This window comes from Anabrus simplex, chromosome 1 (genome assembly GCF_040414725.1).
Source record: "Anabrus simplex isolate iqAnaSimp1 chromosome 1, ASM4041472v1, whole genome shotgun sequence".
NCBI lineage: Eukaryota > Metazoa > Arthropoda > Insecta > Orthoptera > Tettigoniidae > Anabrus > Anabrus simplex.
The window spans coordinates 781,459,213-781,472,842 of NC_090265.1; the positions used below are offsets into that span (position 1 = coordinate 781,459,213).

The 13,630-nt window shown below is 39.4% G+C and overlaps 1 protein-coding gene across 1 annotated transcript in view; it reads left to right on the plus strand.

Annotated features, from left to right (window-relative positions):
* The window catches only part of IntS8 (integrator complex subunit 8), a 275,398-nt gene that overhangs the window by 75,442 nt on the left and 186,326 nt on the right, over positions 1–13,630 (plus strand). The window contains exon 5 of the mRNA XM_067136226.2: positions 11,191–11,430. Within this exon, the coding sequence (XP_066992327.2) occupies positions 11,191–11,430 (240 nt within the window). The remainder of the gene's footprint in view (positions 1–11,190; positions 11,431–13,630) is intronic.

Below are 13,630 nucleotides of genomic sequence, written 5' to 3' on the forward strand. Positions count from 1 at the left end.
GGTCAGTACCCTGCTAACACAGTTGTTGTACATTGCTTGCACCATTTCTAACATTTCTCTTCCTTGTCTCTTTTTAACCATTGTTTCCCAAACCTTCTCTATGGGGACACTTATCATATGCCTTTTATCTATGAAAGTCTTGACCAGATCCCTTCCATATTCTCAGTTCTTTTCCATCAGCTTTCTCATGCTAATGATTGGGTCCACTGTAGATCTTCCACTCCTGAAGCCATATTTCTCCTCTTGCAACTCTCCTTCAATCTTTCTTTTCATTCTTCTTTCTAATATCCTTTCCAGTATTTTAACTACCTGTGATGTAGGTATGATTCCTCTATAGTTACCACAAACTATCTTGTCCCCTTTCTTAAACACTGGTATTATTATCCCTTTTTTCCCAATCTTCTGGTACACATTAGTGTTTCCACATACACTTTAGTAGTCGGTACAGCCATTGCATACCAACAGGTCCAGCAGCCTTTAACATTTCCACACTGATTTCATCCATTCCTGTTGCTTTTCCCATCTTCATCTTTTGTACCGCTAACTCCACCTCCAGCATTGTTATATCATCCTCTGTTGTCGAGTCCTCACACTGTATTGCTTTTGTCTCCCCTGTACAGTTGTTCATATTCAATAACTTATCAAAATATGCCTTCCATCTTCTCTTTATCTCTGAGTGTGTTAACAATTCCCCATCTTTCTTTTTCACTAGCTTTGTGATAACTAAGGGGTGGATTATAATGTCATATTTTTGCTTGAAAAGTCATATTTTGGACAAATTTAAGATATTGGTTATATGATTGCTTAGCGTGCAATAAAGTAATATTCTAAGGATTTTCATATTGAGCGAATTTTTGTGGCAAGTTATTCAGCGAGGAAATCTTGTTATAATAGTTACGGAATCTATTTGTGGACTGAATATTACTCTGTGTGCAGGAATGGGCAGGTAGCACATAACTGGAATTATGAACAAGGGGTTTTCTTGGAATTTCCTAATGAAGAGCACAAAGTGATGGACAATACTCAGGGAAAGGCATCCTGGGGTGCATATGTAGCTAATGAACTGTTATTTCCGTTTCCTAGAAAATAGAGGACTGTCTGGCTTGTTTTCAGAACACTATTTCATTGTAGTTTCAACATGACTAAACCGAAGTGTTCGTAGAGTGTGAATTAAGGCAGTTTGGTAAGGAATTTGGAGAGCAGAATTTTAGTAATGATGGTGTTATTTTATATTGTAAACTGTGTGAAGTGAAGGTATGGGCTCAGAAACATTTTAATGTGCAGTAACAGTGCGCTACAACTAAACATTAGAAGTGATTAATAAAATTTTTCGCAGCAGAGAATAGCAGCATTTGCTTTTTGAAAGGGTCTCGTGCAGCTATTGTTCTGTCAGACTAAAGATCGGAATTCTATAAGAATCTCTGCAGGGTGATGGTTACTTCAGATATTCCCTTGGAAAAACTGAACAGTACAAGCTTCAGGCCCTTCTTAGAGAAGTATATCAGCCAACCTATTCCCAATGAATCAACTTTGAGAACATTTTATGTCTTGAGTCTCTATGAAGAGTTTAAAAAAAGATAAGATCTGAAGTCTCAACCACAAGATATGGGTTTCATTGGACAAACCAACTGACATAAATGGGAGGTACATAGCTAACGTAATTATTGGCATTCTGAAAGATGACAAGCCCGGTAATGTGCTTCTCCTGACGTGCGGTTTTAGAGAAAGTAAATAATTCCTCCATTGCAGTGCTGTTTGATGATGCTATGAAGTTACTCTGGCTAGATGGGGTAAAAAGAAACAACATACTACTACTTGTAACTGATGCCACCCCGTACATGAAGAAGGCAACCAAAGGACTAAATCTACTTTATCCTAAAATGGTCCACGTAACATGCCTTGCCTATGCTTTGCATAGAGTAGCCGAAGAGGTTCGAATCAACTAACCTGAAGTAGATAAGTTAGTTGCAAATGGCAAGAAAATATTTCTGAAGGCTCCACTTCAAGTTCAAAAGTTGAAAGAAACTGCTCCTACTCTGCCTTTTCTACATCAGCCTGTCCATACTCGTTGGAGAACGTGGCTCAACTCTGTTCAATATTACTGCAGCAATTATGATTCCTTCAAGACGGCTGTTCTGGAATTTGATCCTTGCAATTCATCATCTATCAGGATTGTGCAAAATTTGTTTACTTCTGCCAGCTTGGTCTGAAATTTGGCATTCATATCATAGAATTTTAGTGTGATACTAAAAACAATCGCTCATCTTGAAACTGTGGGGCTTCCACTAAGTGACACGTTACATATTGTGAAGAACATCGAGTGTGATTTAAAGAAAGGGAAGGTTGAAGAGGCTGAACAAATTTCTGAAAAACTGCAAAGAGTGCTGTTCTCATATGAAGGTTATTCTATGCTTTCTAAGATAATTAGCATTCTTTGGGACACCGTACAACATTTGGGGATTTTCAGCAGCACTTTACTCCGGAGGACATAACCTTGTTCAAATGACGTCGAGCGGAGTTTCACAAGGTACAAAAACATTGTCTGACTATCGAAGAGGGTTCGAGTTGGACAATTTGAAAATGCACATGATCATCCAGTGCAATTTCACTGCCAGAATGGAATACTAAGACCAGGTATGGATAGTTACGTCATTTTTATATAAATTTGTTGATTCAGAACTAGTTAAATTATCAGATCATCATCCATTGCTAATTATATCTTGATTGTTCAGGATATGTGTGCTGCCATATCTGAAGATAAAAAAGAACTTACCGGGCGAGTTGGCCGTGCGCGTAGAGGCACTCGGCTGTGAGCTTGCATCCGGGAGATAGTAGGTTCGAATCCCACTATTGGTAGCCCTGAAGATGGTTTTCCGTGGTTTCCCATTTTCACACCAGGCAAATGCTGGGGCTGTACCTTAATTAAGGCCACGGCCGCTTCCTTCCCACTCCTAGTCCTTTCCTGTCCCATCATCGCTGTAAGACCTATCTGTGTTGAAGCAACGTAAAACAACTAACAAAAAAAAAAAAAAGAACTTTGTGATTAAAAGAAATTGAATGTAACAAACAAAACTCATATGTTCATTTATAGGCGTAACTTAATCGATTATAATGTGAGGTCATATTTTTTTCCTTTTTCGGTCATATATTAAAGATTTTTGGTTCATATTTGCATATTTCGAAGATTTTTAGGCCATTAAAATCTGCCTCTTAGTGTTAACTCTGCCTGTCCTCTTACTTCTTATAAGTCCATACAGCATCCTTGTACTGCCACTTAACATCCACTCCCATTTTTTGTGTAAATTCTTCCCAACTCCTCTTCTTTTCTTCTCCTACCACCTTCTTACATCTCCGTTTGTTGTTGAGATACTCCTTTTGCGTTCTTTTTAATCTCGGTTCCATTCTCTCCAGGCTGTCTTCGTTTCTTTCACCACTTTCCTCACTTTCTCATTCCGCCACGGTGTCTCCTTTTCTTTCACTCTTATAGATGCTGCACTAACAAATACCTTTTTAAAATTGGTCCACTCCTCTTCTACATTTTCCACTTCACTAACTGGAATTTGTTGCTTCAATCTCTCCTGAAAATCTTCCTGTACATTTTTATCCTTCAGTTTCCTTACTTTCATTTTACTTTCTCTTATTTCTTTTATTTTTTCCATTTTTCCCTGTAATTTTGCCACCACAACTCTCTGGTCCCCATCAAATGCTGCTTCTGGTAAAGCTGTCACATCCATCAACTTCCTGCGATTTGTCCTTTCCACCAAAAAGGTAGTCAATTACTGATTTTGTTCTTCTGTCACCCCGCCCGTATCTCATAATTTTCCTGCTGTTTTTCATTTGAAACCATGTATAGTATTCCTCACTGTGAGTCCTTTCCTTTCACAGAAGTCCACTAGTTCCTCTCCTTCAAGATTCTTTTTCCAATATCCATATGGTCCAGTGACTTCTTCCTTTCGTTGTCTCTCGTTTCCAACCTGTGAATTCACGCCTCCCATAATAACCGCTTCCACACCTGAAATTTCTCTTTCTACTTTCTCCAGGAATCCTTCTTGTATAGAATCTTAATTTATTCCACTGAAATATATTGGTTTTCCAATATTCGTTTAAATTTTACAATGCTAGATGTTTAGCTAAAGAAAATATCAAACCGTGTTTTAAAACCTGCATTAACTCGCTGTTTTCCGTACATTTTGCAATTCTTGAAATACCAGTATCTCAGTTTTTTAACTTTTCTTTCTAATTATTCTATTTATGGGCAAACAAAACAAAGTAAATGTCACTAAACATGAGTGTTTCGACTCCGTCTATGATGGCCTGTAAATGCTCTGGCATACTGTTCTCGAGTTGTTGGATGACCTCAGCCGCCAGGATGTGATCCCATTTCTTCAGCGATGATGTTCTCGGTTGTGACAGGATGGCGGTGTCACATTGTCTGACGCTCCTTTCATGTGTATCCCTTACACGTTCAGTGGGGTTTACATCAGAACTACATGCTGGCCATTCTAGGATTCAAATACCAACTTTATGCAGATTGCCATACCACAGCAATCCAGGCAAGAAATACAGTAGAACCTCGATAATTCGAAATCAGTTAATTCAAAATCTTGCCTAATTCGAAGCAGCTCTCGTTCCCGGAAACATGAGGTACGGTTTTGTATGTTATTTAAGTCGTTTAATTCGAAATACAGATAATTCTCAATTCGAAGAACAATGTCGGTCCCGTTACTGAAATTCAGAATTTTCAATCAAAACTGCCTTTAAATTTTGAAAGAAATAGTATTTTACCGAGTAATTTAGATGCAAAATTTCTCCGCGTCATGAAAGAACGCGTCTTCCGGAACGTGAAGGGGTAGCTTCGTGTACTTTCACCTACTTTGGCATGTCGACAGTGTGCTTCCTATCTGCTGTGTTCGAGCGGAATTGTAATCATTTTATATTCAGCGTTTTAAGGAATGCCACAATATCACGTTGCAGGCAGCATGCGGAGAGGTAGAATGCGCGAACACTGGCAATGCTGATAGTTGGCGAAAAAGCGTGGCTTATAGCCTATAATCAATTTGTATGCACCAAACAATATTGTCATTGCCGATTAAATTGCATTGTTTGTTTGTTTTATTTTTTTTAAATGCTGAGGCCAAACGGACTTATGGTTTTAAAGGAGAGAATTGCCAGCTGGGAAATGTACTATGTTGCTATGCAGTGCACTTTTCATTTTGCCAGAATTTTATGTTGATGCGTGATAATGCCTGCCCCTCTACCACTTGCTGTGGAAGTTGGAATTCAAACCTGGAACTGGACAGCACATAGTTCTGACATAAACACTATTGAACATCTCTGGCATACGTTTGAAAAGAATGTCAGACAACATGATTAACATCACCTTGGTACAATTGAGAACATCATTGCTGACGGAATGGTCATGCATCCTAGCTGGAGGCCATCCAACAACTTGTGAACAGGATGCCTGAAATTTACAGACCGTCATAAACTCAGGGGGGGGGGGAGAGACAGCAGTTTTTAGTGGCCAGTGTCCTCATAAAATGCAGAACAAACATTAACTTTATTTGTTTATCCATTAATTTAATAACAATTGACAAAGCCAACTGACAAATAGTTATAAAAAAGAAAAAAGGAAAAATTTCAAGAATTGCAAAATATAAAACGAATTGTGCTGTAAACCACGTTTTGGTATTTTCAATAGTTGAACATCTATCTTTTGTAAAATTTATTCTTTAGGCCTATTCAAGCAACAAATAATTGGGGAAAAGCCCAAAAATGTTAGTAATAAAAAATAACTGCTATATTTATGAAATACTGTAGATGGGGTCGCTATGTGCTATTAACTATGGAGTAGTTGTTCATACTTTCATTTTTGTATGGAAGTCTGAAGTTCACTCAGTAGCAAGTTCTTCCCTTCTTTGTTTATCCTTCTTCTTCTTCTTCTTCTTCTTCTTCTTCTTCTTCTTCTTCTTCTTCTTCTTCTTCTTCTTCTTCTTCTTCTTCTTCTTCTTCTTCTTCTTCTTCTTCTTAGGCTGCCAGGCTTAGTAGCTTAGACAGTAAAGTACTGGCCTTCTAAGCCCACTTAGCAGGTAAATGTAACTAGACTGGGAAGTGTGCTGTCACCATTGTTGTTCATGGATGAAATTTTGAATGATACACGAAAAGTATGGGGACATGGAGCTGAAGGTGATGATTGCAGATAATACTGATGTGAAGGGATCAAATGGAGAGGAAGTAAAAGGTCAACTGAACATCCTTGAGGGAGTATATTGGTAAATATGAAATGAAATAAGTGTGGAGAAAAGCAAGACAATCGCCATAAGTTACATAGGTGTTGACTAGAGACGAAAGAGAATGGAAACGTACAGTAAAAATAGGGGAACAAAATATTGTGGAAAGAATGAAGTACATGGGAAGAAATCTGATCCCGGGAATACAGATGGGAAATGCATTTTACCAAAGAGGGAGAAACTTTATCTGGAAGAAAGAAGTAAATGAGATGTACAGTGAGTTTCTCTCATCAGTTGGTTAGCAGGTGCGCCCAGCTTATCTGCCTCCCATTGACTCATCACTCCCCGCTCTACATCATAGCAACGACATCAGTTCACTCGCTTCATACGTGCATAACAGGAGATAACAATTAAAATTGAGAGAATAAGCTCGTACCTTATGACTGGAGATGCTGGAAATGTTCTCCTCCTGCATCCACATATTTCTGGCATCTTGGGATGGTTTCAGTTTTAACATTTTCATAGCCCACCACGTTGAGCTCTTCGAAACCTCTTTGTCCAGTTGGTCTTAGGGATTTTGCAGGCATGTGTTCTAATCTTTCTACGATTTAATTTACTTTTACCTTGTGATGTAGATGTTTATTTAACACCTCGCGTCTTATTGAGTAAAGAACCAGTTTCTCTCAATTTGTTCACAAGTTTCCGCATGGTTTCCCTACATTTCTAAATATTTGAGTGTGATGTGATAGAATTGGACGATGATCTTTCAGGAACGAAACATGTTGTACCAAATTTTAATTAAGTTGTTTCTTTTTCAAGTATAATTATGTTTTCTTTTTCACTTAGTTCATAAATGTATTGTTCAAAATTAGTTTTGACAGGCAGAAGAACGTAACAGTTATAAATTAACTGAGTCGAAACTGGAAAGAGATGGCTTCAGATATTACAAAATGTGCAGCAGAGATCTGGACACTCTTTAAAAGAGAGCAAAATAAAATCCTGGCCAACGAGATGAAATTTTTAAGAAGTACATTAGGAAAGATGACACAGGAAATGATGTCAGAAAGGAAATCTGAATGGGAAAGCTATCCGAGAGAATGAAGCGGAAAAATATTTCCACATGTTAAGACAATGGAAAAGAGAAGGATACTGAAGCAAATTATGGAGGCCAAGACTGAAGGATAAGAGAACAAGAGGCAGACCCAGATGAAGGTGATTTTACTCAATGAAGAACAGCATAAGAAGGAACCTGCACTGGTACACAACTGAGGAGCAGCACTTTGGATTGGAAAGAAAAAAGATGGAAAAGTGCCAATAACATTCAAACTTGGCTAGGGCTGGGAAAAAAGGACGATGGTGGTGGTGGTGGTGGTGGTGGTGGTGATCATGGTCAGTCGTGGTTAACTTTAGAGAAAGTCAAGGAAAGTCTTCACAAAACATTAAGTTTTCCTGAAGTTTGTCTCATTTCTCAAGGCATAAACATGAAAGAACATTGTGTCTATAATTCTGCAGAGTGAGAGCATCAATCTAAACATGCTTGTTATTGTGATGTTTACATAATGCCTTGCCAAAAGATTCTAATAGCAATCTTTGATTGCTCTAAATCTGTACTGGTCTTATTTTATCATCATCATCATCATCATCATCCTTTCCCCGTATCCAGCTCCTTTCTACTACTAAATTGTTTTCATTCCTCCCTAGATTGCTCTAAATCTGTACTGGTCTTATTTTATCATAATCTTCATCATCATCATCATCCTTCTTTCCCCATACCCAGCTCCTTTCTACTACTAAAATGTTTTCATTCCTCTCCTGAAGGGGAAGGTGGGCCTCTTAGATGGTGACGCCGTCTCTCAGGCTGGGAGATTTGTTACGGTGGAGGTGAGGGGGTTGGTGGCCATAGCTTGTTACGGTGGAGGTGAGGGGATTGGTGGCCATAGCCTATACTAGGAACTGTCCTGACATTTGCCTTAGTGCAGGAGAACAGAAAACCACGGAAAAGCATTCTCAGGACAGCAGACGGTTGGGGCCAGCTGTGGGGTCTAGCCCTGTCCCATCTCCCGAATGCAGAACTTCAGAGCAATGGTAGAGCCGTGGCCAGCCCTCCTCTGCTCGGTTGGCCGGTCAGAGTGCAGAGCTGTTGGACCATGGACCAGCCGTGGCCACTTATGGGGTGGGACGCACTCTGCATCTACTGACCATCCAGCTGCTACCAGGTGATGGCATTTATAGCTCTTCTCAACCTTCCTCTCTCCTTCCACCATTGCTCTTCCATCATTTTGTCCCAGTCCAGGTTTCTTCTTCTTGCACTCGTCTTTATTGAATCAATCCACCTTGTTCTAGGTCCCCCTCTCGTTCCTTCCCTCGAACTTCATCTCCATCATCTGTTTTGGTATTCTTTCCTCCTCCATTCTATCTTAGTTTACTCTGATCAGTTCTCTCATTCAGGTTTTCCATTTTGACTTCCTTTCTCACATCTTCGTTTCTCATTCTGACCTTAGTTTAAACCTTGCAGTATGTAATGTGTTAATGAGACCAGTGTGATAAAGAAGAGCAGTGTTGTGGAAATGAGAGGTGGCAGAGAAATAATAATAATAATAATAATAATAATCATCGAATCCCCATTCCAACAGGCTGTGTGAGGGAATAAAGAAACCTCCTTTATAAACTTCTTTAAATAATTTATATGGGATACAGTTAAATCTTTTAGCTTGCCCCCTTTATGTTACTTCAGGCCTAACTAAATTTTACCCACCGAGCTCGATAGCTGCAGTCGCTTAAGTGCGGCCAGTGTCCAGTATTCGGGAGATAGTAGGTTCGAACCCCACTGTCGGCAGCCCTGAAAATGGTTTTCCATGGTTTCCCATTTTCACACCAGGCAAATGCTGGGGCTGTACCTTAATTAAGGCCACGGCCGCTTCCTTCCCACTCCTAGCCCTTCCCTGTCCCATCGTCGCCATAAGACCTATCTGTGTCGGTGCGACGTAAAACAACTAGCAAAAAAAAATTTTACCCAAAAGCAAATTACAATGTCTTTCTTGTTCACTCAGTGCAGAATGCTTAACGAGTCTTTGATAATGACTATTGTGATATTGTTGGGTGTATTTCTGGGGATACCTAACCCTTTCAAGATATTCCATGTGTATTTTGAAGTACCTCCCATGCTACCAGATAAGTCCTTTCACTGACCAATGCTCAAGTTGGATGTTGTAATATTGGCTTAAATATGGGAGGCATGGTTCATAAATATCTTGCTTTTCTGTATCATTCTTAATCGCCTACTCAATATCTCTCTCATTACATATATTTGAATCCAACACTTAAAGCAGTGTGCTTGTTCAGATAAATGGCAATGATATCAGCTTTTTTATTCAACCCCGTAGAAGACACACATTGAACTTCTTCGTAAACTTGACACTCCTAATGCTGAAGCTAGAGCTGATCTAATACTGTGATGGTAATTATTCCTTTGCAGTGCTCCCTTGGGACAGATAACAAACAAGTGTCCTAAAGTTTGCATCTCACCACATTGACAGCAGCGGCTTGTATTTGTGCAACTTCCAGGGACTGCTGGAACTGCCAGGATGTTGGACGACATTTGAAAGTGCTTGTCAACTCCGAACATGACAGTCCACTGCTTTTTTTTTTTCAAAAAATGTTGGCTTTGGATAGGTCAGCATATACTCACACACCCCTTCCCCTCTAGGAGTGGGAAGCTCATGTATGAAAGGCTCTCTCCATTAAGACTTTTCTTAATCACCTGCCAGTCCAGGTGTTATCAGCTTCGTTGATATTTAAAATGCCAAATACAGATTTCCTCTCACTCCATAAGTTTGACAATGGAGGTGGATATCATTCGACGCAAAGTAGATGGTTGTGGATGTTGAAGTGTTGTAAGGGAGCCTCACATTTAGCTTTTACAAGACACAGTCCCAGACAACTTCTTGGAGCATAAAACCCCATGATTTCTTTGACAGCTGCTCTCGGCTATTCTTTCTTTCAAAGTAGGCTATGGACGTTCTTACTGATCTCTTTTTCATAATGTAGCCAAACCATTTGTCATGATTCTTCTAAAATAGCTGTTGTAGCCATAGTTAGAGGTGGGCTTATTCCTTCCTTACCTTGTCCCTTCTGATCTTCTCATGCTGGATCCAAGGAACTTTATTGCTTCTAATCAACCATTATCCTTATTGGTCAAGGTTGCAGCTTCCAGTCCATAGGTCAGAATTGGTAGCTAGTAGGTCTTTTAAAGTGACACTTTTGCTTTTCTAGTAAAGCTTCTGTCCCATAATAGTTGCAAAACAGAACTGTATAAGGTTGCAGCTGCTTTAACACCAATGCTAATTCCATACATAACTCTGTTGTCAATCGATAGAACAAGTCAGTAGAGGAATAAACGACCATTATGGTCAAATTTATCAACTTTGAAGTGCTGAAACATTTTGATTTTATGCTTTCCTAATTTCAGCTTGACTGCTTTGCTTGCTTTACTCATCTCCAAGCATACTGTTCGACTCATTTTACATCCAAACTTGTTGAATTTCCCTTTTCCACCAGTTTAGTTGTTGTTGTTGTACCTTATCTTCTTTCTCACTGCTTGTCAATCAGTCGCTACTGATCTGCATTTAGGGCAGTCGCCCAGGTGACAGATTCCGTATCTGTTGTTTTCCTAGCCTTTTCTTAAATGATGATGTGACATCATCTGCAAACTCGAATGCATTTGTGTGTCTTTCTTCATGACTATCGTGATTATTTGATTCATAATGCTTATAAAGAGCAGTAGGGATGAACAGCCTTCCTCTTGCACTGTCCACTTCTTGTCTCAAGCCATCCAGACCTAGTTCCTTCCCTTTTGACCACAGCTCTTCATGTCTTGGTATAACATTTTTACTTGTGCTGCAGTGCCATTTTAAAATCTTCACATTGTTACTGATTTATAACTAATTTTTATTTTTTTCAGGTTCTGTACGATCTAGGTAGCTACAGTTTTTTCCGAGAGGATTATGTAAAAGCTCGGGAATATTTTACAAAAACAGCAGACCTGTTTAAGAAATTAGGCGAGAGTCACACAGAAATGAAGTACTGTACCATCTCCTCAAGCCGTCTTGATGGCTATTGCACTGCTTGTGGAATTGAGCGCCCTTCTGTGTCCAGAACCCTGTTGCATCAGTTGCAGAGCTCTATAAGGGATCAGTTCACTGTGAGTTATTCTTCATATTTCTATCTCATCAATCACTGCTGCAAGCGTTTCAAATTGAAATAATGAAGGAATCTCAAAAAAATCATAAAAATTTCAAGATGTACAATGTTACTTAAGATAGAAATGATGAAGATGACATCATAGTAATTTACTTGTCGTGTTTCTAGATAGTTGGTAACGCTGGAATAGCTTAGCAAGTGAACAGTCCATTCTGTTTAAGAATACACAGGGTACACAAAAGATATTACTGTTCACATCTCATGATTAGTGACCCCTTGTTGTTGCAAGTGGGTTTTTATGAATTTTTATAAATTGTAAGATAGATGCAGTTTAAGTATTTTTAACCTCTTAACATAAAATCTCAAAATACACACGTTTTTAGTTTATACAAATATATAGGAGGGAGGTTAGCTGGCTTGGCAACCAGCTGTAAAAACTGCTAATGCAGAGTGTCGAGCGGCGGTAAATAACTCGACCCCCCATAGGGGCCAGCGGCTTCGGGCGGATGAGCCCCTTTGGGTGGGGTGATGGTTTCCTCAGTGTACACTGGAACCCATCATCTGTGTCTTTCGCCCAATGGCAAAACGGACGGAGGAACCTCCTTTTTTGTAGTTATAATCGGTCCTGGAGGAGGATGAGGTCATGCCAGACAGACTGGCTGTGAAGATGCAACTCAATTTTAGTTAGTCTGCGGCAGTCCATTGCAGTCGTGGTACTGGAACCTGCATGTTGCATTTCATTTGTGCCGCAGGGTATAGTTCCGAGATCATAGTGTGTGGGGTCACTTCCTTGCAGGCTGCAATTCACCTTAAACAAAATCCTGCTTGTGGCACTTTTCCCTGCTGTCACGCCCTTCAACTCAAGTCCAACGGTGATGGGATAAGGATGGTGGAGGCAGGTTTTCGGGTGAAACTGGAAGCTTCTATTTCGGACCTGCGCTTTGACAGAAGATGTGTGATGGTCGTCTTTCTGAGACCCCATGACTACTCAGGAGTTCGGCCCTGCATCCGTGTTTGGGCAGGCCTATTTAGGATCACCGCTGCCCACCCTAAACGGGGCAGGGCCTAGAAAATGTGGGCTAAATATAGGTAGTCATTCTCAGCCGGCTGGGAGGCCGCACCCAGCGGGTCCCCCCCTTATGCGGTCGAAAAACTTTGATTACCAAAACTTTGATGATAGAAACCTGGGATGTTCAAACCCTACTTAATTTGAAAGACAATAACAGACCTGAGAGAAGAACAGCACTTGTCACCCATGAGCTTGGACAAATGAACACTGATATTGCTGCCTTAAGCGAAACCAGACTGTCCAGCGAAGGTAAACTTACAGGTTACAAAATCTTCTGGAAGGGAAAAACTGAGGGAGAACACCGCATTCATGGTGTTGGATTCGCTGTGAAGACCACATTGGTGAATGATTATCAGATAACTCCAACCGCTTTCAGCGAAAGCATTATGACTTTGCAAGAGACTATCCTCATTTTTCCGTATTGAAAGTCTGTTAAAGGAGAACAATAAAACTTTGATTTCCACCTATTCAATACATTAAAAGCAATTATAAAATTAGGATCTCATCCTTTTTTTTATTGCTAAATTATTAAAAACATAGGACATGTTTCGTTCAAATCCTGAACATCTTCGGCTAAACACATTCTTAATAAGGTTAAAACCGGTAACATTATTCTATAACTTACTCTTTTTGTTTACTATTAACAAACTTAACCATAATAACTATTAAAATTCTCTTGAATATAAAACTTTATAAATTACGTTGTCTTATTAAAACAATGTAACTGTTTATTGTGTTTGGAACTTTAAAACATTGTTCTAATATTTGAAATACAATGTCACAAGTTAGTCATGTATAAATACATTTACAATCTATTAAAGTTGTTGAATATCTTAAAATGATTTGTTGGAATACACATTAAAATCTTTTTGTTACTATTGGCGTGAGCTTTATCACACGTTGTACTTTATGTATCCTGTCTTAAAGATCCGACCTCCAGTGTGAAGAAATCACATTTCTTGGAACTTAAAGGAAAATGTCAGGCACAAATTAAGGAAATCAAGAATCGCTGGTGGCAACATAAAGCTGAACTGCAAAGACTATCTGATGCCTGTGACCTGTAAAACTTCTATGCTGGCATAAAGAAGATATATGGTCCAATCTTCATCGGGGTCATAGAAGACAGCTGACA